The sequence below is a fragment of the Gossypium hirsutum genome, chromosome D07, assembly GCF_007990345.1.
Source record: "Gossypium hirsutum isolate 1008001.06 chromosome D07, Gossypium_hirsutum_v2.1, whole genome shotgun sequence".
Taxonomy (NCBI): Eukaryota; Viridiplantae; Streptophyta; class Magnoliopsida; order Malvales; family Malvaceae; genus Gossypium; species Gossypium hirsutum.
The window spans coordinates 2,756,029-2,781,490 of NC_053443.1; the positions used below are offsets into that span (position 1 = coordinate 2,756,029).

The following is a 25,462-nucleotide window of genomic DNA, read 5'->3' on the forward strand; positions in this document are numbered from 1 at the left end:
CACCAATAAGGCATTAGATGCCTCTTCGGATAAACCGAAGTATATAATAACAGAATCATCTTCTCGGCCGAACTACAAATCTCCTCATCATATCATAAATCCTATGGCATGCCATTTGTATCCAATCTAGTCCGATAAGTTAATAGGGTATTATTTTACTTTTCCAATTTCGAATTCATTTTCACAACAATTTCAAATATTCAAACAATTCAAAACATCTATTATTTCAATTCACATATAATTCAATATTCACACATATTATTACTTAATTTCAAATGTTATTACTTACCTTACTTTAAATGTCCCATGATTACAATTTCAATATAGCATTTAGTAAATAGTTTAAGTTATAGTAATACAAACCCGGAATACGCGTTTACTCCTCAACGATCTTTTCTTTTCCTTTAGATGCCGACGCCTCATTTTCCTTGTTAGCTATGAAAATAGTAAATTTTTTCACTATTAATTACAACATTAAAAAAAATTTAAATTTTATTCAATTCCTACTTATTCCCAATTTAATTCTAACCAAGCTTACTTACTTTTCTAACTTAATTCATACTTCTTTTCTACTTAATTTCTTGCCATATTTAACTCAATTATTCAATATTCATAATTAAACCCTAATTTAAGACTTTTTATAACTTAATCCTTAAAACTTATAACTTAGTTTACAATTCAATCTTTTTATCTATTCTAACTAGAAATTCTATCAAGTAAACCCCTAATTTAACAACTTATTCAAAATGAATCGTGTTCAAAAACCTATGAACTTCCATAACCTCCACTTAATTTCAACAAAACTTTGTTTTAAAGCTTCTAAAACATCAAAATTAAGAGAAAATGGCTAAATTTAGCTTACCAATTAAACTTGAAGCTTTAAAATCCCAATTTTCCCCTTTTCCTTTCTTTCCCTTTTTTTCTTCCGCTGTTTTCGTCTTTTTCTCTGTTTCTTTTCTGTTCTTCTTTTGTTTCTTTGTCTTTTTATTTTACTTACTTTACTTTATTTATTTTATTTTAACTAATAACAATAATAATTAATAATATATTATATAAAAAAATATTTTACTTATTATTTAAGCATACATTTATTTTTATTTTAAGTGTACCTATATAATTATTACTATTACACTTGTCTTTAATCTTTACCATACATTTGTCATCTATTTAGTTTATTTAATATAATATAATTATTACTATTACACTTATGCCGCCCCATTTATTTTTAATGGCTTAATTGTCATTTTAGTCATTTTTATTTTCTATTAATCTATAATTCAACTTTTACCCCTAGTTTAATTTAGTCTTTTTTTCTAATTTATCTTAATTAAACTAAATTCACTCAATTAATACCTAATTAAGCACTCAACTAAACTCATAATGACTTCAAATAATTTTTTTTATGACTCAGTTTACTAAGACGGATGCCCGATAAAGTACTTTTTCTAATGTTTGTGAATTTTGGATCATTACAATAGTGGTAAAACTCTTCTCAGATCAAATCATGACCAAATACATAAAATGTGTCAATATACTTGCAAATATATTGTTATTAATATTTATTACTTTATTTATTATCCCGGTTAAGATTGATCTTAGACCGTAAAACGGTTGAGAACACTTACAATTATACTATAAAAATTAAATATTTTGATATTTGACTTAAATATTATTTGAAGTTTAATTGCCTATATTTGTTTTTAATTAATTTTAAAGTAAAATATTATGTGAAGCTTAATTGCTTTCCTCAATGCCAATGTCTTAATCACCTTATCTCTTCTATGCCCACAAAAAAAGAAAAAAAGAAAAAAAATATCATTTATCTCCACTTATTTAAATTACTTATCTCCTTTGTATCTGCTTATCTCTCCATCTCTCTCCCTTCCTCTCTCACAAAATCAAGAATGGCCGAAGAAACACAGCCAAAATGGAAAGGGAAGGCCATGGCAGTGCTGAAACGCTCAACCCCAGATCAGATATGGCCATTCTTAGAGGAATTCTGCAACTTAGACAGGTTGTTTCCTGACATCCATACCTGTTATAGAGTGGAGGGAAGTCCAGGGCAGCCTGGCTTGGTCCGTCACTGTGTAGGCAAGTTTGGATGGGTCAACGAGAAGCTTTTAACCATTGATCCCACCAACTGGTCCTTAAGCTACCAGGTCCTGGAAAATAACTTTGGGCTCAACAACTACGTTGCCACTCTCAAAGTCTTGCCAACGGCAAAAATGGGGGATGATGGTAAGCCTGCGGGGTGCGAGATCGAGTGGTCGTTTATAACTGATCCGATTCAAGGTATGAAATTGGAAGATTTTGTTTCTTACATTGATAACAGTCTCCAATTCATGGCAAAAAAAATGGAGGATGCCCTCAATGCTCAAATGCAGAGGTTTGGTATGTCTTGAAGTGGTAAAAGCATAGGTTTGGTAGGTAGTGGTATCGTGGAGTCTTTCTATTGCATTTTACTCTTGGACAAATTAATTATATTAATAAGTCAAATGGTCTTTTTTTTAATTTGTATTAATTTCTACTATTAAAAACCGGTGTAGCTAATAAAATAATTAAACAGTTGCACATGATGTGCTATATGTATCTCATGCTCACATACGAAAACTCGTTTTTATCAATAAAAATAAATGAAAATTTTAACAAAAAGACTAATTTACTCTTTGGTCTAATATATAAAGACTAATTTACTTATTTTTTTAGCAGAGAAGCAAATGCAATCTGAATCCCAATATAAAAGCTTTCATAGTATTTTTACCTTCTAAGTTCATTATATATATGGATTTTTTGAATTGTATTCTATTAAAGACCCACCATAAGATATTATTTAGGGTTCTAATATATTCTGATTTCTATTTATGATTGAATTTGTAATGGTAAACTCCAAAATATATATATTTCTATTTAGTGATGTTCAAGAAAATTGAAACAACCATATAAAATGAAAGAATCAAATGAACAAGATCACCATGTAAAATGGAAGATATTTCTACAAACTATTTATAATTCCTAAATGAACAAGATCACCATGTAAAATGGAAGATATTTCTACAAACTATTTATAATTCCTATACATGGTTAGAAATTTCATTGTAAACCAGAACCCTTTGGAGATGAATAGCTTTTCAATGTTTCTAGAACATCTACTGCTTTTGAACCAGTGTTCTAACTTCGAGAAAAAGAAAGAACACCTGTATCTATCCTGCGTGATCGATCACCACTTTCGGCTATGGAATCTAATCTCTTCTCCATCCAGTTAATTATATCTTGTCCTATCTCTTCACGCTCTGGTTCAAAGAGCAGGTCGTGCAAGAAGCCCTCGTAAAGCTTTATGTCTTTGACCTTGGAGGCTGCTTCGTTGTACAAATCCTGGGAAGCAAGAGGATCGGTGACTTTGTCTGCAGTTCCATGTAGAACAAAGAATGGGACTGTCACGAACTTGAAATTTCGCATTAAGTACGATGAAATGCACAATATCTCATGCCCCGTTCGGACCCTTATTGGACCAGTGTACACCAAAGGATCAGAGTACTTGGCCAACATTGCGGCAGGGTCCCTTGAAACTGGGATGCCCCTCTTGTTAGCACCTTTAAACTGGAACTTGGGGACAACCAGAGAAAAAAGAGGTGCAAGAACCTGAACAAGGACACCATGTAAAAAATTTAAACGGGGAAAATGGTTTGATATATATCATACCTGCTTCAATCAGTATTGAAAACCCTAAACCACAGCAAATCCCAGCAATAACTCTCTGGATTTATTTGCAGACATCTTTTACTTTAAAGAATATTTTGGTAGACTTATTGTTTGGTTCTAAGTAACTTCTAACTTTTTAATCTTTTTCTTCAAGAAATAAACCTCTGAGACCAATACATCATGATTTAGCACAACTAAGAAACAAGAACAAGGAGCAAGTTACCGCAATAACGGGATGTGCTGGCTTAACATGTAAAGCTGGAGCTGTCATAACAATTCCCTCCAGCATTTCTTCAATATAAGGATACGAAGCTGCCTGCGAATTCGGAACTTATTAATTTAAAAGTAACCGATACTTCAGGTACTTAAAGTAATTGGTAGATGTTATACCTTTAAAACCAGAGCACCACCAGTAGAATGACCAAAAAGGAACAAAGGCACACCTGGGTTTTCCGATTTTATTTTTTCCAAGAAAGCTCCCTTAAGAAAGAGAATAGAACAAAGATTAGACTGCCAAGTTGAAGTTTTAGTAGTGTATAACCGACCGGTAGTCATGATGGTCAGTAACCTTAGAATTGTTTACGATTTAAATGTTTAATTATTACAAGAGCATGTAAAAACCCGATCAAACATTTTAAAAAAGAACACCAGAATGGTTCAAACATTTTAAAAAAGAACACCAGAATGGTTCAATCTCAAGGCACATCCTAGATACAGAAAAAACAAGGAGAACTTACAGTATCCGCAACCACATGATCAAGTGAAGGAACATATCCATGCAATCCATCACTTCCACCATGACCTATATAGCAAGAGAATTTATGTCATTACTATAAGGGTTAATATGTTTGGCCCTTGAACAATCACTTTTGTCCCATTGTTTTCAAGAGAATAAAAGAACTACAAGAGCCAAACCACAACTTAAAACTAATAATTTCGAGTGCAAAAATGCCAAAGGAAAAGAAAAGAAGGAAAATTTTGTGTCAAATTATGTACCTGTCCAGTCCATGGCATATACACCAAACTTGCAAGAGGTTAGTTGCTTTGCAAATTGAACGTATCTTCCACTGTGGATGAACACCCACAAAGACAGATCATGTAAAATAAGATTCATTTATTAAAAAAACTGAGATGTTCACTCTATTCAATCAACAAAATAACGTTACCTGTGCTCATTCAGCCCGTGTATGATAATCAAAATGCCCCTAAATTCACAAACAAGCAGCACTTAGGAGAGAATATTTAATTGTAAAAAGAACCAGTAAAGAACTAGTATCTGAAATTGCATATAAACCCAAAATATTTAATTGTAAAAATGAAAACCAAACCAGCATTTACCCATATTTATACTAAAATTAAAAAATCTGATCATCTCGATACCGTCCTCAAAGTAGGAAGGTGAAAATTAAGTTCATTTGTGCAGAGGTTTGAGTCCTTTAGAGACATAAGCAATTTCAAAATTTTCAAAACTTCAGTTTATCTTTAAACAGAGAATATTAAATTGAGAAATAAACACTTTATTTTAATTCAAAATTTAACCATTTTAGTTCATTTCTTTCCCTAAATTCTAAAAACTTAATGCTTACTTTAATTCATCGGTAACTGGAAACCAAGACCGGCAAAACAAGGCATTCCTTCGAACCCCGAAGAACAGAGACGTGCTCCACCGGCACTGAATCTCTCCGTCCCCTGTTTCAAACCCCATGTCCAAAGCCTCCGCCAAAGCTCTCCTTCTCAAGGTGTCCTCCTCTTCAGACCTCCATACCGACCTCCGCCTTGCGGTTTTAGCTGCCGAAGGGGACGCCGCAAATGAATTTTCAACGGCAGCGACCACCCTCTGAGAGTGCCGGCGTCGAGGGAATAGGGTGACGAGGAGGCACAATATCATTGATCGAATGAAAATAAGAGGGATTCTTAGGATTTTCAGGACCGGGATTATCCGGTTGCTTGCTCCCGACGTCAATTGCTCCATCTCCACCGCCGTTGACATGGCAGAGATGGCAACAAAAAATTAAAATTTAGAAAAAAAAAACGAAACAAAAACAAAAACAAAAATCTAATAGATATGAAATGAAGTGGAAAATTGAAGGTATTTATAGCGCTAAGGAGGAATTTGGAGAAGGAAACGAAATTAAAATGAGATCGGTGACGTGGATTTGTTTGATTGAGTCAAAGATCTGATTTTCTGTTTAGTAAACAAAATGGAGGGCTGTGATGGTGTAAGGATGTGGCGCGTGATATACAGTTTGGGCGTAAGAGAGTGGTGATTTTCTTTAACATTTGAAAATGTTGTTGGTTGACGAAATGGGAAAGTACAATGAAGCTTACGCTACATTACCCGCGAAAGACAGCTCCGATGCGAACCGGTTGAGGCGCGAAAAATTAGAGGGAGAAACCGGTTAACAACCGTCATTTAAATTTATTAAAAAACAAATTTAATTTTCCTTTTTTTAATAAAGGGTTTATTTTATTTCATTACGTGGCATTTACTAATTACACATCGTTATGACTTCCAACCATTTTATGTTAATAATAAAACCGTATCACCAATTAATCAAATTTTTATTTAATTTAATAAATTAATTTTATATTTTTTACGATTTATATTCAGAATTTATGACTATCTATTTTAATAATATTGTCATCATTGCATCCAACTATTTATTAGTTAATTCAAGAAAAAATTTAAACCATTTAAAAGAGGATCGACAATTTTATTACAATAGTATTTTATATATCCTTTAATAATTTAAATATTTAAGAAAAAAATTACCTCTTAAAACATTTTTTTTAAATACCCTTATTTTCTAAAAGTTTTATCTTTGATGATCTAAAATTTTAATTTAACTTTTTTTTATAATTTTTAACCACATTTTAGATGTGACTTAATCTAATATTTAATTAGAGGGTTTGAATTGATTAGTGTCAAGGTTATTGAAATTATATGGGTAATGGTATCATTTTTGTTTTAATATCAGTATTATCGATGTTTTAAATATTTTTCACATATATTATATAAATATATATATCAATTACATGCTTCACCATTTGCAATACTTTCTTTATGAGTGCGTAATCTATATTTGTTTGTTTTTTCCTTTTAATTAGGGTATTCATCGCTGATAATAATGACTAATTCTTTTTTATGAGTATTTTTCAAAGAAGTAAATAGTTGGTTATGAAATGTACTTCATTCTTATGAGTGGGGATTAAACACCCAATCATATGATTGAAGAATAAAATGAGCAACCACCACACTATACTTCATATTATTCTTTTTTATATTCGTGCAGATACCACTCCCTATGAAAATGCATTTGCAATTGTTCAAACATAATTGAAATTTTTGCACAAATAAAGCATTCCAGTTGTTTGAGCACAAATTCTGAAGCATGAGATTCTTTTTTAATAATTTACACATGAGCAAATTACTATTAGGCACATAAAATACAAACAGATAATCTCTCTGACTAAAACCCAGCACCCAATAAGCCAAATATGAGAAATTTAAAGGTTATGTAAAACATCAAGTTTCCCAAATACCTGTGCAAACATTTATATATGCCAATGGGGGAGCACTACTGAGACTTGGTGTTAAGGGCAACAACAGTGGATACCAATGAATCAACTCCACAAACATTGCTACCCCTGCAGATTTTGTAGTATCCATTTTCACCCCAGTTTTCTCCCCATGAATTCTTAATGATCCAATATGGTTTATCCTTCAAGTGAATAGGTGAATAGCCTGCTGAACCATACCCCACCAGCAATACTCCATGATCAAGGTGTTTGGAGCAGATGAATGGGCAAGAAACTCCCCCAATATATGTCTGCATGAACACTGAATTTATACCCACTGCAAGAGGACCATTCTTCACAAGATTAGCAGCAATTTGATCCTCATCAAGCGAAACAACACTGAAATTGGCCACCTTAGCAATAATTTTGGACTTGTCAAATTTGCACCTCCCACGATCTGTAGCAGTGTAAGGGTAGTCTTCCTCACGCATGAGTCCACCAGCTTTGAGTGTATACTCAAAAGCAGTATTCATGAGACCACCATTGCACCCTGAATCACATGAACCTGCTAACTCTGGATCACACTCATGATCACAATCTACGAGCTGTTGTTCACTAAGGCTCACGAGTTTCCCAGTTGCCAAAAAATTAGCACCTTCCAAGGCTCCTGTTGTACTAAAAGACCAACATGACCCGCAGGTACCTTGATTTTTAACGGCCGTAACAGCTCCTTTTTCTCTCCAATCGAAATCCTCAGGCAAATTATCGGTAGGTAAAATCGGTGCCTGGTTCGCATCTTTAGGCAGTCTCAAACTCCTGTTTAACCCCAAAAACCTTTTCCTGAATTCGCCGGGAGTCAAATCGGAGAACTGAGTCACACCGTGAGTGGCGGACGGGTCGAGCTTCTGATGACGCGCCGCTCGTCTTAGATTAGACCGGAAAACCTTGAACCGGTAATCGTGCTCCGCCTTTGACCCGTACGATTTATTGAACCGAGCCTTGAACAACGAGAAGTGATGCTCTGCTGCGGTCAGGAGCTGCTGCGGCTCGGTTCCATCGTCGTGAACGTCCGTTACTTGCCTGATCAATGGATCAACTTCCGAAGCGACGGCCGAGAAAGTCTCCGCCAATATGAAACCAACGAATAAAAAGTGCGAAACAATAAACAAGGGAAACGCCATGCGATGAGCCATCTTTTTTCTTTCTTTTTGGAGGGAAAAAAAAACTAAGGTGCGTTATTTATAGAGGTATAAACTAACAGCCATGGGATATTTGAATGGGTTGCGTGAGGGAAAGGCTGACCAACGGGAAAATGCCACGTCGTTGATTGGAGTGTTGGCATTGAATGGTAGTTGCTTTTGGGTTTTGGGCTGTTTAAATGATTACATTTTTTATTTCATATTTTGTTCTTTTCAAAAATAATTATTAAAACTAATGAAAATGATAAAAAAAAAAAGAATGACATAATGATCCAAGCATAATATAATACACAAATTTTAATATAATATACATATATATATTAATTTTGACCAATAAATAATAAATAAATATAGTTAAAATTTTATTTAAAGAATTTAATTGAAGAATTTAATTTATTAGTAATATTAGTAGTTGTTGTTGAGAAATGCCAAAAAAAAAAAAATCCTTCAAATCATGAATTGCATTCAATTAAACTCTCAAAATATAAGTTTATTGTCAAAGCTTTTGATGGACTGTTAAGTGATGGTGTATGGCTAATATGGTAGCTTAATTAATTTTTTTTTTATTTTACAAGAGCTTGATTGATTTTTTAATTATTTTGTGAGGGCGTTTTTAGCATTTAGCCTAAAATTTATTTTTAAAAAATTAGATAAATTATAAAAATACTACAAATAAGTTAGGGAATTCATTAAAAAACAGAAAATTATGTAAGTTTTTATTAAATTTATTTTAAAAATAAGTAAAATAATTATAAATTTATAAAATAGAAATTATTAAAAATATAAAATATAAAAAAATTGTATTAAAGTATTAAAAAAAAAAACATAGTAAAGAGTTATAAAAATTATATATATTTTTTATTTCTTAGGTTCGAAACATTTGATTTCAGTAATATAAAAAAATTAAGAGCTTGAAGTCTAATGATGATCGAATGTGTGTAAGGTAGTAAGTGGGGGTTTGAGCAGCAATGAGTTTAATGTTTAGTGACTTAAGGTAAGTGATGGATAATAATTTTGGTTGAAGAGAGGAGATGCAAAGGAAGTTAATAAGGACAGACCAATATATGATATAGGGCAATGTATGACGAAAAAACGAGTATTAATTTTTTAATATTTTATAAATATTAATAATTTTATAATCTTTCAAAATTTTATGTTATTTCAAAATTTTTATAATGTTTAATAATTTATAATATATTTTTAATGATTTTGGAAAATTTTCTATAATTTTTGTAATATTTTAAAAATTATAATATGTTAGCTTTGATGTCTCAAGCTTTTGATATAACAACATTTAAGATAAATTTTTATTTATATTTCTTAAGTCATTTGGTGAAAATAATTATTGGAAGTGTTGTTAAACATTTCAAAAACTGGTAAAAGTACTCAAAAATATGTTTTAAATGCATTTTAATTTATCTAAATGCTTTTGAGTCAATCCGAAATGTATCGATACAAGTCCACTTCTACCCATACATTTTGTGAGTTATGTCGATACAAGTCTGTCTACAATACTTCTAACGGCTAGAAATTATCCCCAACTGTTATAAACAGTCACAAAATTTTCTCCTGTTATATATACATATCAATAACACTCCAATATACAAAACATGAACATCCAAACATATAAATCAAGAAAAAAGTCTCAATTTGTTCTATTTCTCATTTTCTATTCCCTCTTGGTATTTTTAGGCCTAACATGATATGTTAATCATTTCTATTAATTTTTAATAAATTATATATTTATAATTTTTACTAATTTTTAAATATTTTTGTCTACGTTACCTACCACATAATCATTTTTTATGTTAACCTCCATGTCAATTGTCGTCACCATTTAATGGCTTATTAAGAGATTTGATAAAAAAAAATGTTAAATAGCTCAATTAGTATAATTTATAATTCAAATAGTTCAATTGGATTTTTTTATTAGATATTTGTTTGATTATTTTTAATTATTTTATGATTTCTTTTTTACATTTAAGCATAAAATGAATAAAACTAATTTAGAAAATGGGGGTAAAATTGTCTAAAATGTAACATTAGTATTGAGGTTTCTCTTAGGGGTATGCATAATTTGGGTAAAACTGAACAAATTCGGTTAATCGACCGAATTTGGTTAATCGGTCAGTTAACAGAATTTTTTCGGTCGGGGGTCGGTTAATTTTTTTTATAATTTTTCAGTTCGGTTCGGTTAATGTTTAAAAATTTTGGAAGGTCGGTTAATTCGGTTATAACTATTTCGGGTCGGTTAACCGAATGCACACCCCTAGTTTCTCCATATAACGTTGGCACTATTTGTAACGTCATTGTAACGGTCTTTTCATGTGCTTCACGAATTTAGTTAGGTGTGATTGGAATATTATAAAATTATTTTAAAAAGTGAAATTGAAAAAAGGTAACTTTGGATCTATGTTAAAGTTTAAAAAAAATTAAGTTTGAAAATCAATAATGTGCGAAGAAGGTTTTAGCACACTCACGATGCACAAAATTAATACCTTATTAGACACATGTATTAATTTTTAAAATACAAATAAAATAACATTTAAAATAATGTCATACCTAATAATATGTTAAATAAAAACATAGATGAATTTAAATGAAACAATATTTAAGAAAGATTCTAAGGATTAAAAAAGCAAAAAAAAAAAACCAAAATACTTATTAATAGAGATAATCTTACATTTTATAAACTAAATACATGTAATTAAGTTAAATATGATCAATCATCATATCATGCTATATTACATTATATTATTCTATACCATACTTAAAACCCTAAATTAAATTAATGGTACAAATTAATGACATGTCAATTCAATTAAGAAATGATTAAAAAGTTATTTTTTACAGAATAAGTTATACTATTATTATAAAAGAGTTTTTATATATATATATATTTTATATAAAATTATTAAAAACCCACATTAAGAGAGTTGTGGTTGCGAATTTTCAACATTACCATTTCAAACAAATTTTTATTTGGTTCTTACATGAATTTTTAATAAATATATACTTTTTATATATTTTTTCACCACCTAGTCTAGTTATTACTTAAAGTCCCTAATAAAGTTAAGATGTGAAATGGTTAGAAAAATATTTTTTACAAACTAAATTATATTATTATTAGGATGATGGTTTTTTTTTTGTCTTTTTATTGTTACATAAAATTGATAAAAACTCACACACTAAACCTCGAACCCGAACACGCTACAAATTTTAAACTTTCAAATTTACTATTTGAACCAAAATTTTATTTAATTCTTACATAAACTTTTGACAAATATATTTTTAAACAAAATTTTCATCCACAACGTGAGTGTGCTAGAATCTAATTATTATTAGGTCTTTGATTAAGTTAGTATCACGAGTAAGCCGAGCATAAACTTAATTAGAAAAATACTTAAAATTTATTTATTTTAACAAGTAATAAATATTACATGAGGGTGTTTTTGTATTTTCATACATTTGAAAGTTCAATTTTATCATTTTCACCCAAAATCTCATTAATTTCTTTTGTATAATTTTGTTCATTAATATAATTTTTGACCAACACACATTATATTTTCGCCCAATATTCTTTTTCATTCATTATCGAGGTTGTTTGAATAATATTGGACTGGCTGATAGGATAGAAAATTGATCGTGGTATTAATTTGAAAAAATGCGTTGAACCGATTGTCTCGAAAACAGATGCGGAATGATTAAATTAAAATTTAATGATTTATTTAATTAAATGAAAATCGAAATTCCTTTTTCTTATTTTGGGTTTTGGAGAAAAACATTTCAATTGTCCACAAAGAATACTTGGGCCTTGATTAGAATGATGACGGGCTTTTGTATTTTTTATCATTCCACTCCCAACTCGACTGCTTGTTTTGTCCCGTCCAAAATGATACATAGGGATTAGTGAAGAAAGTGTAGAATAAGTGGGGGGTTCATATTCATAATTGCTTGATGGTCCCCAAATTCTCAAATCCCCAAATTAAGGTGAAAAATTAAGCAAAGGGTTAGGTTGATTGCAAAATCTCACATCCAACATGAAGAGCACACGTGAGATAGATATCAACTTTAGGGTTTAAAAGCCTTAATCATGGACCAACCTTTCTATAAACAGTTGAAAGCTTTTAGTCATTTGATTGGACCATTCCTCTAAATATTCAAATTTGTGTGTCCACCATGAAAATGACAGTGATTAAGCTAAGCTAAGATTAAATAACAATTAAGCTTACTAATAGTAACCCTAAGTGAATTTCTAGTTATACGAATAAAATCCATCTAAAATTAAGAAAATAAGAGAATAAATAAATAAATTAATTACGTAATTCATATTTATTTTATATGTCTATCGAGTCTTGTCCAAAAAGTAATGATTGCGCAATTTAATATTTTTTCTTACATTTACCTGTCTTATTTAGAAAGGAACCTGTCATGATTTAATAATATAATATGCGAGTTAATATTTTCTCACTCTTCATGTTGCAACTTTATTCCTATATAATTCTCTAGACTTACAAATGGGTCGAATCAGTTTATTTATAAAACAATACGCACTCAAAACAAGTTATTCTTCTAATGAACGATACAATGCTCTCTCAAACTTTGTATAAATGAGCATATTATATTGAAATTGCATAATGAAAATCAAGTTCAGAATTTGGTCTCTTTGAGTGCATATACACATAAGAATGGTGCAGGCATATTCTTGGTGAAAGCTAGGTAGCTTCATTGTCATTCCAGGCCAACTCTCAACTCAAATCACCAAACGGGAAAGGTTTCATTGATGGGTGTTTGATCAGCTGCCATGTGACCCTCATTTTGGTTCATCCATCTCTAACTAATAATCCAACTTACAATCAATTAATAATGTTTGCGGGTGGACCTTTACGCCCAACATTTGTGGATCACAATGCAATAAAATACACAACTTTGTGAAAAGGGAAAGTAGGATATCCAACTTCTCTACTATTGGTCTTCTTATTTTAGCCAAAGTAATGTTAAAGTTTAAAGCTTGGTGATAATTTTCTGGACCACTATTTAAGAACATGAAACCCTACAACAATATAATTTTGTTTTTAAAGAGGATTTAGACCCTTGTTCTAGGGATATGGGTCGATTCACATCATGTATGCCTCATTTAGATCAACTATTATAAAAAAAATTAATATTTATTTAGAATAATAGTTAAAATTATTATTAAATATTTAAATATTACGAATTCAAATACATTTAATTTTTTTTGTCTGTTACACATACTTACTATGTGAGTGGAATTATAAAAAAAAAGCTATTTTTTATAAGTATAAATAGGAATAATAAGTTAAAAATAAAAAATAAATTACTTATGCAACCTTATAAATATTTTCTGATTATTGTATTATTTGAGTTTGATATATATTTTTTAATTGAATTAGTCTTTATCAACTGACCGACGTCAAACTCACTTAAAAGTTTTATTATAGTATTTGATTATGTCACATTTATGACGTGGTTGAAAAATTCATGTAACCGAATTTTTTTAAAAAAAATTGATAAAATAATAAAATATGACTTTAGTTGAAATGGTAAAGTTAGTTATTATTGAAAGGAACAACTACGAATTTCGAATATGGATTGTAAAACAAATATGAAAAATACAAAAAAAAACGTTGAGTTATTAAAAATTATAATGTTCTGAGTTGAAATTTCATCATATGCAGATATTTTTCTAAGCCTGAAAATAAAATTACTCTCAAAATAATATTTATTGGTTTGTAAAAATAAAAAATCTTTAATAAATTTTTCACTGAGTTGGGTAAAAATATTAAATATCAGGACAGAGAGATTTTTAATGAAAAAAGTATAAGGTAAAAGGTGATGATATTAATTAGGATAAGTACAAAATTAGAGCACTAAGCCTAGTTTTGGCTCATTGTTGTGAATGCTCTTCACAGATTAAGCACAAATTAACTTTCTAAGCTTCCTGACTTGGAAGGGCAGAAAGTGACTAGAATGGTGTCTGTATGGGCATTGCAACCTGTTTCTTTTGTTTTTTTAACCAAAAAAATTTCTAATTTTTAAAATTTAAAATTAAGAAAATTTAAAAATATAAGTGAATTATTAAAATTTATAATTAAAAGTAATGAAAATTCAACACTTCTAAAATTAAAATTGTTATATCCCCGCACCTCGAACAAACTCCCCAAACTCTTATTCATTGTGTTTGACCTTTTAGTGCAACTCCTCAAAAATATCCCTTAAAAGAACTCCTCGGACCCCAAGTTATATGAGGGCCTATCTAAACATTATTTATGACACCAATTGTCACATCTCATCCAAAATGATTGACAATATGTTCAATTGCCACCCTAACCATCCTACTTAGATCTACCATGACAGATCGATTGACTTATCCACCTATAATTGCCTATAGCATGATAATACATGACATCTCGAGATCCTAACTTAAAGCATATAAACCATAACTCCGACGTAAGAAAAGGAGAGAATTATATAAAAATAAATCAAATAAATTAAAGATGAAGAAGGGTAGAAGAGGTATTGTAAATGAGTGACTAATAAATAAGGAGAGAATTAATATTTTTAAAGTTAGATTTTAAATTCGAATATTGTGGATAATAACATTAAATTTTTTTTACTTATATTTAAAAATTTGACTGAATTTATTTTTAATTTAATCGGGATATAATGTAATTAATAAAAATAAAAATAGGGAAAGAAAATGACGAGGTTGTAAAACCCTAGAAAATGGAAGCTATAAAGCATGCCTGCCGGGGTGTGACAATGACCACACGCTGTATATTCCTTTCAGTAAAAAGATTGTCGCCGATGGGGTCTCCCTTAAAAGCCAAAATGCCACAGTTTTGAAGATGGATCGCACCACCATTTTTGTCTAACCATACCTTATGTAAAGACATTAAACTTTTTCCCTTTCATTCTTTGCTTTCTAATATCTTCTTTCTCTCTTTTTGTTTTAATAATTTAATTACCTTTTTTATTTATTTTTTTAAGAAAAAAGTGAGTGATATAAATGAATTAATAATTTGTTTGTGACAAAAATGAAAAATATATAAAATTACTAAAATTTAATTTATGAAATGACACAATTTTAAAATACTGCATCATTGTATATTTAACGGAATTTAAATTTAAAGATTAATTAAGAAGATAATCATGATTTTAACTAATGTAGATAAAAAGTTTAGAGATAAAAGTAAAAAAAATTACGAAATTTAAGAATTAAATGTTTACTTTAACCATACTTAATATTTCATGATTTTCTTAAAAAATTTTAATACAGCGGTCCAATTGTTTACTTTTTCGTTCCACTAAATTTATCGATTTTGTGCTTTGACATTTTGTGGCTTTCTTATTTAAATAATACAAAAAAATAAAATTAATAATTGAAATGACATGTACATTAGATTATTTACTAAATTAATATATTTAATTTAATATTAAAATAAAGGGATTTTATGAGTAAAATCATAAATTAATGACTTATTTAACTACAAAAATAGGTTAAAAGTTTGTTTAAACACAATATAGTGAGTTGAAAAAGAATAAAAAATAATAATAAATAAGGAGGACTTACAAGGCAATTAGCTACATTTAAGGTTTGGTGCTGCTACACTGTCACGCGTCACCCTTTTACTTTTTTTCCAGCAGCCACTCAAAATGAAAAAAATTGCATATCAAATCCCTAAATACTTTAGATCATTACATTTCAGTATGGTACTATCAATTTAACCGGCGGTACCAATAAAACCATACCATTTTGGTAAATAATCTTATGGGCATACCATTTCAGTTATTAATTTTATTTTTTGTATTATTTAAGTAAAAAAGCCACATTTTGTTATTTAAAATTTATTAACGACAAAAAATTAATTACTTAAAACATTTAAGATAATTGAAGTGAAAATTTAATATTTCAATACTTATTGAGTAAATTAATTAAGTTACTAATAGATATATTCATAAATCAAATTATCTGTCCAGATAAATTAGCCAAATATGTCAGAAAAATATTAATTGATAAAATGGGTCAATTTTTTTGAAATTTAAGGAAATAAACCGTTTTTTAAGAGCTGGGCGCGCTTTCTACAAGTTAGTTGGACGCGTTTTCCTGCTAATATGTTAGGAAAAATGCGACCAGCTAAACACATTTTCTTTATAATTATGGAAAAACATGTCCAGTTAAACGCGTATTTCCTAACGTGTCAGTAGGAAAGCTCACCTAGCTGAACGTGCTTTTACACACACTCTCTAAAAATGACCTATTTCCCTAATTAAAAAAAAAGATTGATCTATTTTATCAATAAATGTTTTTTCGATAGATTCAGCTGGTTTATCCTCTATCTATCCAGAACTAGGTATTATTTTTAACTAAATTTGGCTTAAATTTTTTTAAAAAAGAATTAAATTTAACCATCAACCTTCCAAAAAATATTGAATTATTAGCTTTAAAATTTGTGGCTAATACCTAGTGCCTGCACTCGTTGTTCCAATAAATACATCCAAAAATAAAGAAAAAATAAATCACCCAAACATTAATTTTAAAAACAATCTAATTCCCTTTCTCACGAGTATCAAATAACCAACAAATTTGAATTTTTTTACGTTCAATTAATTTTAGGTTAAAATTTAATGGGTAAGTGGAGTTAGGGTTCATCGTTTTCAATTTTTTATTTCTTTATTTCCAGGGACGAATCTTTCCTTTTAAGTTAATTCCTTTTTTCTTAGGTTAATTTTAAAATAAAAAAAGAGTTATCTATTTTTAAAGTCCTACATCTAGTCAATCATAAGTCGTCACGTGTATAAGAATTTTGTAATTATTTTCATGTCATATCTAAATACTTATAATATATAAATGCCATGTCAGCATCATTACTGACATGTCATCATAAATCGAAAAATCATTTGTCGTGTTATCCATTTGGATGATTTTCGTTAGAAATGTTAACAGATTCATCAATTTGCTTACATATTTAGGAAATATGGGGATCTAATTGCTCTGTATTTTAGTGGAGGGACTTCTCTGCTCTCCTTATAATAACATAGGAACTGGCAGGATACTTTCACCAATAAAATAATATATTGAAAAGAAAGAAAAAACTAAAAGAAAGGGGAAATTTTCAATTCAATCCTTGTACACTTTTTTTTTGACAATAATATTTAGAGAATTCTAAATCGATATGTTGACTGTGGATTTGAGTTTACTATACTGTGTTATTTGATTCTGACAGAATAAATGCATTGTTCTCACCTCAAATCGTCAATCGTCATGTGGATTTGGGATTCTCATGCACAATCCATATTATTTGGGTAAATAATATTTTTTTCATATTATTTCGAAAAAAAACATGTCAAAGTTATCATGCTATATTGTTTAAATTTGATTATTTTTTTAAGAATTAATTATCAAATTAAAAAAAAAACAGAAAAACGATATCATTAAACACGAGCTCATAAAATAAAGGCAAAAGAAAAAGAAAAAATTGATGAAAGCTTTTCAAGGGATACAAAATCCTAATCACAAAGAGTATGATCATCTATCTATCTAACTCTGAAATCAGTCAAAAAAGATGATTTTGGTAATACCCGACAAAATCAGAGGCTTTTCCAACATCTGTCCCTGTTTCAACCTGTTGGTGTTCAGACATTATTCAACCAGCTGCATTCTCCTAATTATCCCTCAATTTAATCACCATCTATATATACACACTCATTTTCCCACACCCTCCTTACCATCTTCACTTCCCTACTTTTAAACCCAATATTTTTCCTCCTCCTCTTCTCTTTTAAATCCATTAAATCTCTGAGATTTATACTTTAATCTAATGGTTATCTTTAGGTAAGATGCTATTTTGGAGCAAAGAAAAAAAAATGTACTGCTTTCATGTGATGCATGTTCTTCATTCATTCACAATCATATCGTTTCCAGTTGTACCTACAAATTATTTATACCGTTAAAATGATTGTTGGTTATGAGTATAGGTTCATGCACACTCATTTTATATAAATATATGTATGTATGTATTAATTCTTTCTTTAATTTCTTGCCTTTGTCGAGCAGCTTGGGATCTCGTGGAGGCAGTTTCAAAACCCTGAAAACATAATAGAAATGGCCAACAAGAAAGGAGCTAATGCAGTCGTGTTGTTCGTGTTTATGTTCTTGATCAATTTTGTTGTGTCTGAATCCCACAATGGTAGAGAACTTGAACTTCTTTTGTCTTTCAAGTCTTCAATAGTCCACGACCCTTCTGGTTTTTTATCAAACTGGGATCCTTCAGCCACCACCTTTTGTCAATGGCATGGCATCACTTGTAATAACCTGTCCCATGTTGAAACACTCGATCTTTCAGCTAAAAACTTGTCTGGGATTTTAGTTTCTTCGTCGGTTTTCAATTTACCTTTCGTTAAAACCTTAAATCTCCCAAACAATCACTTGTATGGTGAAATCCCACCAGACATCTTTTTTGCCAACTCTTCACTTCGGTACCTTAACCTTAGTAATAATAATTTCAGTGGCCATATCCCAAATGGTTTCATTTCGGGTCTTGTGATTTTGGATCTTTCAAACAATATGTTTTCCGGGAAAATCCCGAGGGAAATCGGATTATTTTCCGGTTTAAAGTTTCTTGACCTTGGTGGGAATGTTTTACTTGGGAAAATTCCTATCTTGATATCCAACATTACCACTTTGAAGTACTTGACTTTGGCTTCCAATGAATTGGTCGGTTCAATTCCACATGAAATAGGCAAAATGAAGAGTTTGAAATGGATATACTTGGGGTACAACAATCTCAGTGGTGAAATTCCAAAAGAAATAGGTGTTTTAACATGCTTGAATCATCTTGATCTTGTTTACAATAACCTCACAGGTCAAATCCCATCTTCCATTGGTAACCTTAAAGATCTTAACTATCTTTTCCTTTACCAAAATAAGCTTACGGGATCGATCCCAGACTCCATTTTCGGCCTTAAAAAGCTTGTTTCTCTTGATCTTAGTGATAATTCATTATCCGGTGAGATACCGGAACTCGTAGCTCAACTTCGAAACTTGGAGATTCTCCATCTTTTCGGGAATCGATTTTCGGGTCGAATCCCAAATGCTTTAACTTCATTACCTAATCTTCAAGTTCTTCAACTTTGGTCCAACAGATTTTCAGGTCAAATTCCACAAAGTCTTGGAAGATATAATAATCTCACCGTTGTTGATCTTTCCACCAACAATCTCTCCGGTCGAATACCGGACGGACTTTGCAGCTCCGGTCGTCTTTTTAAGCTCATTCTTTTCTCGAATTCACTTGAAGGTGAGATTCCAAGGAATTTGAGCACTTGCACCAGTTTGCAACGAGTTAGGCTCCAAAACAACCGTCTTGTAGGTGAATTGTCCTTTACAAAGCTGCCATTAGTGTACTTCTTGGATGTCTCGAACAACAATCTTTCCGGCAACATCGGAGAGCAAAACTGGGATATGCCGTCGCTTGAGATGTTGAGTTTGGCCGGAAACAGGTTTTCAGGCAAGTTGTTGCCTCATTTATTGAATGCACCGAAGATTGAGTTCTTGGATTTGTCGGGAAATGAATTTTCAGGTACCATTAATCCACGTTTTGGGACCTTAACGGAGTTAATGCAATTAAGCTTAAGTGAAAACAAGCTGAGTGGTGAAATCCCGGAGGATTTATCTTCATGCAAGAAGCTTGTACGTTTAGATTTAAGCCACAATCAACTCAGTGGTCAAATTCCATCTGGCTTAGCCGACATGCCGGTTCTTGGTCATCTTGATTTGTCGGAGAACCGGTTATCCGGTGAAATACCGGCAAAGTTGGGACAAATTGAATCATTGGTTCAAGTGAATATCTCTTACAACCATTTAACTGGTGCTTTACCATCCACCGGGGCTTTTCTAGCTATAAAGGAAAGTGCGGTTGCCGGTAATGATCTTTGCGGCGGCGACACCACGAGCGGTTTACCGCCATGCAAGAAGCTTAAGAATCGAGCCAATTGGTGGCCCTTTATGGCTTGTTCTTTCGCCGGTTTACTGTTGCTTGTCATTACTGGGTTTGGATTTTTGTTCATGAGAGGAAGGAACAATTTGGAGCCTAAAAGAGTAGAAAAAGGAGACGGATCGATATGGGAATTACAGTTCTTTGATCCCAAGGTTTCGAAATCTGTAACAATGGATGATATCACACTTTCTTTGAAAGAATCAAATGTTATTTCTAGATGCAAGGAAGGCGTTTCATTTAAAGGGAAGTCCGTTTCAAATGATTTGCAAATCGTCGTCAAAGAAATGCACCATGTCAGTTCATTTACGGCGAGTTTTTGGTCTGAAATCACAGAATTCGGCAAGCTTCAGCATCCGAATCTCGTGAAATTAATCGGAAAATGCCGGTCGGACAAGGGTGCGTATTTGGTTTACGAGTACGTTGAAGGGAAACTTTTAAGCGAAATCCTTGGCAACTTAAGCTGGGAGAGGCGGTGGAAAATTGCTATCGGGACTGCGAAAGCTCTACGTTTTTTGCACTCTCGTTGTTCGCCGAGTGTACTCGTCGGAGACATGTCGCCGGAGAGAATTATCATCGATGCAAAAGATGAACCTCGGCTACAATTCATCTTTCCTTTCGTTGACAACCAGCCCTTCCTTCCTTCCTCCTACGTTGCACCAGGTAAAATCATGTATCACGTTGGTGGAGTTAAAGTCTCTAACATTATCACGTGAACATTTTGCTAATGTTTTTTTTTTTTGGCAGAAGCTAGAGAGAATAAAAAAATGAATGAAAAGAGTGACATATATGGAATGGGTCTGATTTTAATAGAACTATTAACGGGAAAAACTCCGGCAGATGCTGAATTTAAAGTGCAATATTCAAGCATGGTGGAGTGGGCTCGTTATTGCTACTCAGATTGTCATCTTGATATGTGGGTTGATCCTGTTATTAAAAGCCAAGCATCCATCAACAACCAGAACCAGATCGTTGCCGCCATGAATTTAGCTCTCCATTGTACGGCCGGCGACCCCACTGCTCGGCCGTGCGCGGCTGATGTATTCGAAACCTTAAAATCTGCTTTCAGAACAAGTTCTTGTCTCCCAAGCTTAAATTTTAGTTCGCCTGTTTAGGGTTGAATTCCTAATAATATAGCATGATTTTGTTCAGAAATTTTATTTTATTTTTGTTCTACGCACCTGGGTTTCTACTGTTTCTTTTGTCACTCAAATGTTTTGTTTGATGGTATGCATATACTTTTTACTACTGAGTGTAAAAAAATGTAGATTAACTAATTAAATGCCATTATATGAATTAATTAGTACAGTTTTCCTTTTCTTTTTATTGTTTAGAGATAGATGGTGTAAATCTTTGAAGATCTTGTTTTACTTGCCTTTCTCTTCGATTATTGCATTACTCATGATTGTGACTCATTCACTAAGTCGCTTTTTCTTTTTTATATTTTATGTTAATTTTTATGATTAATTTTCGGAATTTATGGTTATCTATTTTATATTATTTAAGTTACTCGTAAATATATAGTGAGTTGTTTTGGTAAATAATGCGCTCGAAACAAATGAGGTGGCTTAACATGCAAAATGTACTATTCTAGTAATCATACAATTAATCTTTCTTTCTTTAAGTATGCAATTTTTTCTTTATTTTTTGTGTCCCCTTTGGATGAAAACCCAAATATTTACACTGCCGACTCCCTCTAATTTTTCCCCTATATTCCGTCTTGTCTCATCATGATGAGCTCTATTTTCCACAGCACAGTATCTCTGCATGCTGTCGGAATGTGACATAGATTTGGTGCAACAACGCCAGCAAAAACCGAGCTTAAACTTATTCACTTCCACGTTTGTAATTATCAATTGTTGACTATAAGCTTAATCCTCAAATCGGTTTTTCATTTGCCTAATCTATGTTAAATTTTATGGTTTAGTTATTTAATTTTAAAAAGTTATAAATTTATTATTAAATGTGTTCATAAGTTTTATTTAAGTTAATATATTGTTTAAATTATTATTGTATAATTATTTTTATTCGTATCCATCAAAATTTTTTATTCTTTTTTTTTCTACAGTTTAATTTTTTTCATAATAAATAATTTTAAATGTTATAAATTCACAAACTAAAATTTAAATAATATTTTTCTCTAAAATATGTTCTACTCATAACAGTAAAATATTAAACTTTTTAAACAATAAAATAGGTCAATTGGATAGATCCAGAATTACAATCTAGTTCGACCAATGAATATCTCTATACCAAAAGTTAAAATTTATTTCAAAATTCATAAGCCAATTTGGTAGATTTATCTAATTACCATTAAGACAGTTTGAATCTCATCATTTATTATATACAAGATTTGGTAATGGAGGCTACAGGTGGTTTACATTGTAGTATTGCTGAGAGCCACTAATGGTGTTTACCAATACTAGGGAAGCTGATTTGAGACTTAGGCAGAGTTTCAGTAGAGGAAGAGAGCTGGCTGATCAACGATCTCTCTTTAGTCCTAGATTGTTGTCTACCTGTATTGACCCCCATATGAGATTTCCTTCCTGATCTGGCTGGCGACCTATCTATAGTCCATCAATTCTTCTTATCACAAACTCTTGATCTCACATCGATTCTCATGATCTCTCAACTTGAGGAATTCAACTCTTCTGCTTCACTGTGCCTTTTCATAGAGGTAATATGGCTTATCTGGTTTGTGTTTCGTAAAAGCATACCTCAAATGATTATGATCTACCCTTGCTATGAAAGCTTGAATGACCCATTCATTCGTTAGGCCTTTGATGCTCATAATGGCTATGTTTAATCGATGTATATAATATTACAGGCGTTCATTGTCATTTGTCTCACAACCTACAAGGCCGTGGGTTTCTTAGTGCAACCTCGTTCGCTGAGAAGCGTCCCACAAATTTTTGTGCTAGTTTTTCAAAACCATGAATTAATTCTACTAGTGGGTTTTACTGATAATATTGTTGGCGTGAGGAAGTTGTATGGATAACCATCATAATCAGCTTGATGAGCATTTTAGCTATGAGGAGGATGGTGCAAGTATCATTGTTTAGTTTGTTGTTAGTAATATTGGTTCTATTCATATTGACGATGTTAGTTGCAGCTTGCTTCATTCTCATGTTCTCTTAAGATATCTTTGTGTGATAAAGTCACAATTTCACGTTAAATTTTTATTGACAGTGTCAATTATTGATACAAGATATGATTTTAGAGCTTACAAATGGTTGATACTATGGTGTCAAGAGCCACTAATAATATTTATGGAAATTGAGAGAGCTGATCAGCTGAAATTTAGGCAAAAATTTAAAGTGAGGAAGAGAGCTTGTGCCTCTACTTGTTGGTTCATACTTACTATGTCACCTTAAAACATGACAAGTATTTTTTTTGTAACTAACATTATTGTTGTTCCTTTCAAAAAATAAAATTATTGTATTGTTGTTTAAAATTAAATTTTTTGCTTTAAAATAAAATGTTCATAATTAAATTACTCCCTTTTATGGAGACAGATTAAGTTGTTTGTAAACCTACAATGTAAATATCAACTATGCTTATTGCATTGAGGGATAAATAGTTCAATACTCCTGCTCAATATTCTTTAAATAAAATCTCAAGTTTAAATTTTGTAAATAAAAAAAAATGTTAGGAGAGTTTGTCCCTCAAAATAGAATTCGACTTAATTCGACTTGATACTTAATTTAATCAATATTCTTGTGACTACTAAATGCTGAAGAATAACCGACAAAAGAAATCGATCATAAGATAAATTAATCGAAAACAAGGGCAGTGAAGGCCTGGTTCACGCCCCAGCAGCTATAAAATAGTGAATTAGAGAAGAGACCATAACAGATGAGAGGTCCTGATCAGGTGGTTTAGTCAAAGAGCTAGAAAACAGGAACATAGTTCATGCCGAAAGGGGACCACACTGTGTAATAAAATCCTGAGGGGGGTTGATGATATGGTTTGTCCTACTGTCGGAACACACTCTTTTGGAATCTAGCAAACTTGGTAGGTACTATTTGACAATCACTTACCTGCAAAAATGTAAAATGAAAGAAGCTTTGCTAGCTAGATGAGGCACTGAGGCACCCGAACTGTTAAAAATGCTGCCATGTATCCTTTTTGACCTCGCATTCCAAGACTTGTGCATTTTTCTTTTTCTTTTTTGCCCTTCACACTATGACATTGGAGTTCCCAAGTCACTTAAAAGCTGGACTAAGCTATTTAAGATTAAACAGTTTACAAATTTTATGTAATGTGTTACAACTATATCAATATGGCAATGTAAGGCTTGAGTTCGTAGTTTCAAGTTTCACTTTATGTAAAATACGTGAATTCTCTTAATTAATTATAATTGGTTTGTTAATTAAATAATTTTAAGTTAATTATTTAATTCAATACTTGTAATGATTAAATATATTGTACCTGAAATTACATCGATTATTATAATCAAATAAATTAGTTCAGTAAACTAATATTTGATAGTAAAGAAGTTTGATTTTAAGTCTTCAATAAAAAAAATCGAAAGACCTGAATGAGTTGCTAGTTTATCACACTCCACTAGGGGGTTGTCAAAAGAAGAAGGCAAAATAGATGGTGGGTGTTATCTTTCTAACCAAGGGACCTGCTCACCACCTTTCTTGTGACCAACTTTTGCCCTTCAATGTGGTCATCATTATGTTGAGACCCCCTTTTGTTCTTTTTTCACTTCCATTCTCTCCCAAGCAATAATGGAATTGATAACAACAACCAGAGCTCACATTGTTAGAAGATTCCATTACTATATAGTTCAATATGTATAATATCTATGAAGTAGCTGGTTGACATTTCAAGGACACCAAACCAAAACCAAACCCAGCTCAGTTTTGCTGTCATAGATTATGTTTTTTTTTTTCATCTTAAAAGTCTCAACATATCAATTATAGCTTTCTTGGAGACCATGAGAAAGGTTTCTTCCACTACTTTCTTCTATTAAAATAAAGTTCCTTTTCTTTTCTTTTTGTTTTTTACATTTAATTTCTTCTT

At 31.3% G+C, this 25,462-nt stretch overlaps 4 protein-coding genes across 4 annotated transcripts; 2 read left to right on the forward strand and 2 right to left on the reverse strand.

The window, feature by feature from the left end:
- Positions 1 to 360: 360 nt before the first annotated feature.
- On the reverse strand, positions 361 to 5,766 carry LOC107953849 (monoacylglycerol lipase). Its single transcript, XM_016889280.2, has 8 exons — positions 5,286 to 5,766; positions 4,866 to 4,904; positions 4,696 to 4,766; positions 4,437 to 4,501; positions 4,090 to 4,179; positions 3,923 to 4,015; positions 863 to 3,639; positions 361 to 435 (listed from the first exon to the last, which is right to left on the reverse strand). The coding sequence occupies exons 1-7, from the start codon at positions 5,687 to 5,689 to the stop codon at positions 3,169 to 3,171; spliced, it is 1,233 nt and encodes a 410-aa protein (XP_016744769.2). The 5' UTR covers positions 5,690 to 5,766; the 3' UTR covers positions 361 to 435; positions 863 to 3,168.
- Positions 1,782 to 2,511, forward strand: LOC107953850 (lachrymatory-factor synthase). Its single transcript, XM_016889282.2, has one exon. It carries the CDS (start codon positions 1,782 to 1,784, stop codon positions 2,400 to 2,402), a length of 621 nt encoding a protein of 206 aa, XP_016744771.2. The 3' UTR covers positions 2,403 to 2,511.
- Positions 5,767 to 7,085: 1,319 nt separating the features above from the next.
- Positions 7,086 to 8,467, reverse strand: LOC107953848 (probable cysteine protease RD19B). The gene has a single exon (XM_016889279.2). The coding sequence runs from the start codon at positions 8,409 to 8,411 to the stop codon at positions 7,278 to 7,280; it is 1,134 nt and encodes a 377-aa protein (XP_016744768.2). The 5' UTR covers positions 8,412 to 8,467; the 3' UTR covers positions 7,086 to 7,277.
- A 9,675-nt stretch (positions 8,468 to 18,142) lies between these two features.
- Positions 18,143 to 21,727, forward strand: LOC107953847 (leucine-rich repeat receptor-like serine/threonine-protein kinase SKM1). Its single transcript, XM_016889278.2, has 3 exons — positions 18,143 to 18,273; positions 18,496 to 21,094; positions 21,179 to 21,727. Exons 2-3 carry the CDS (start codon positions 18,544 to 18,546, stop codon positions 21,544 to 21,546), a joined length of 2,919 nt encoding a protein of 972 aa, XP_016744767.2. The 5' UTR covers positions 18,143 to 18,273; positions 18,496 to 18,543; the 3' UTR covers positions 21,547 to 21,727.
- The last annotated feature ends 3,735 nt before the right edge of the window (positions 21,728 to 25,462 follow it).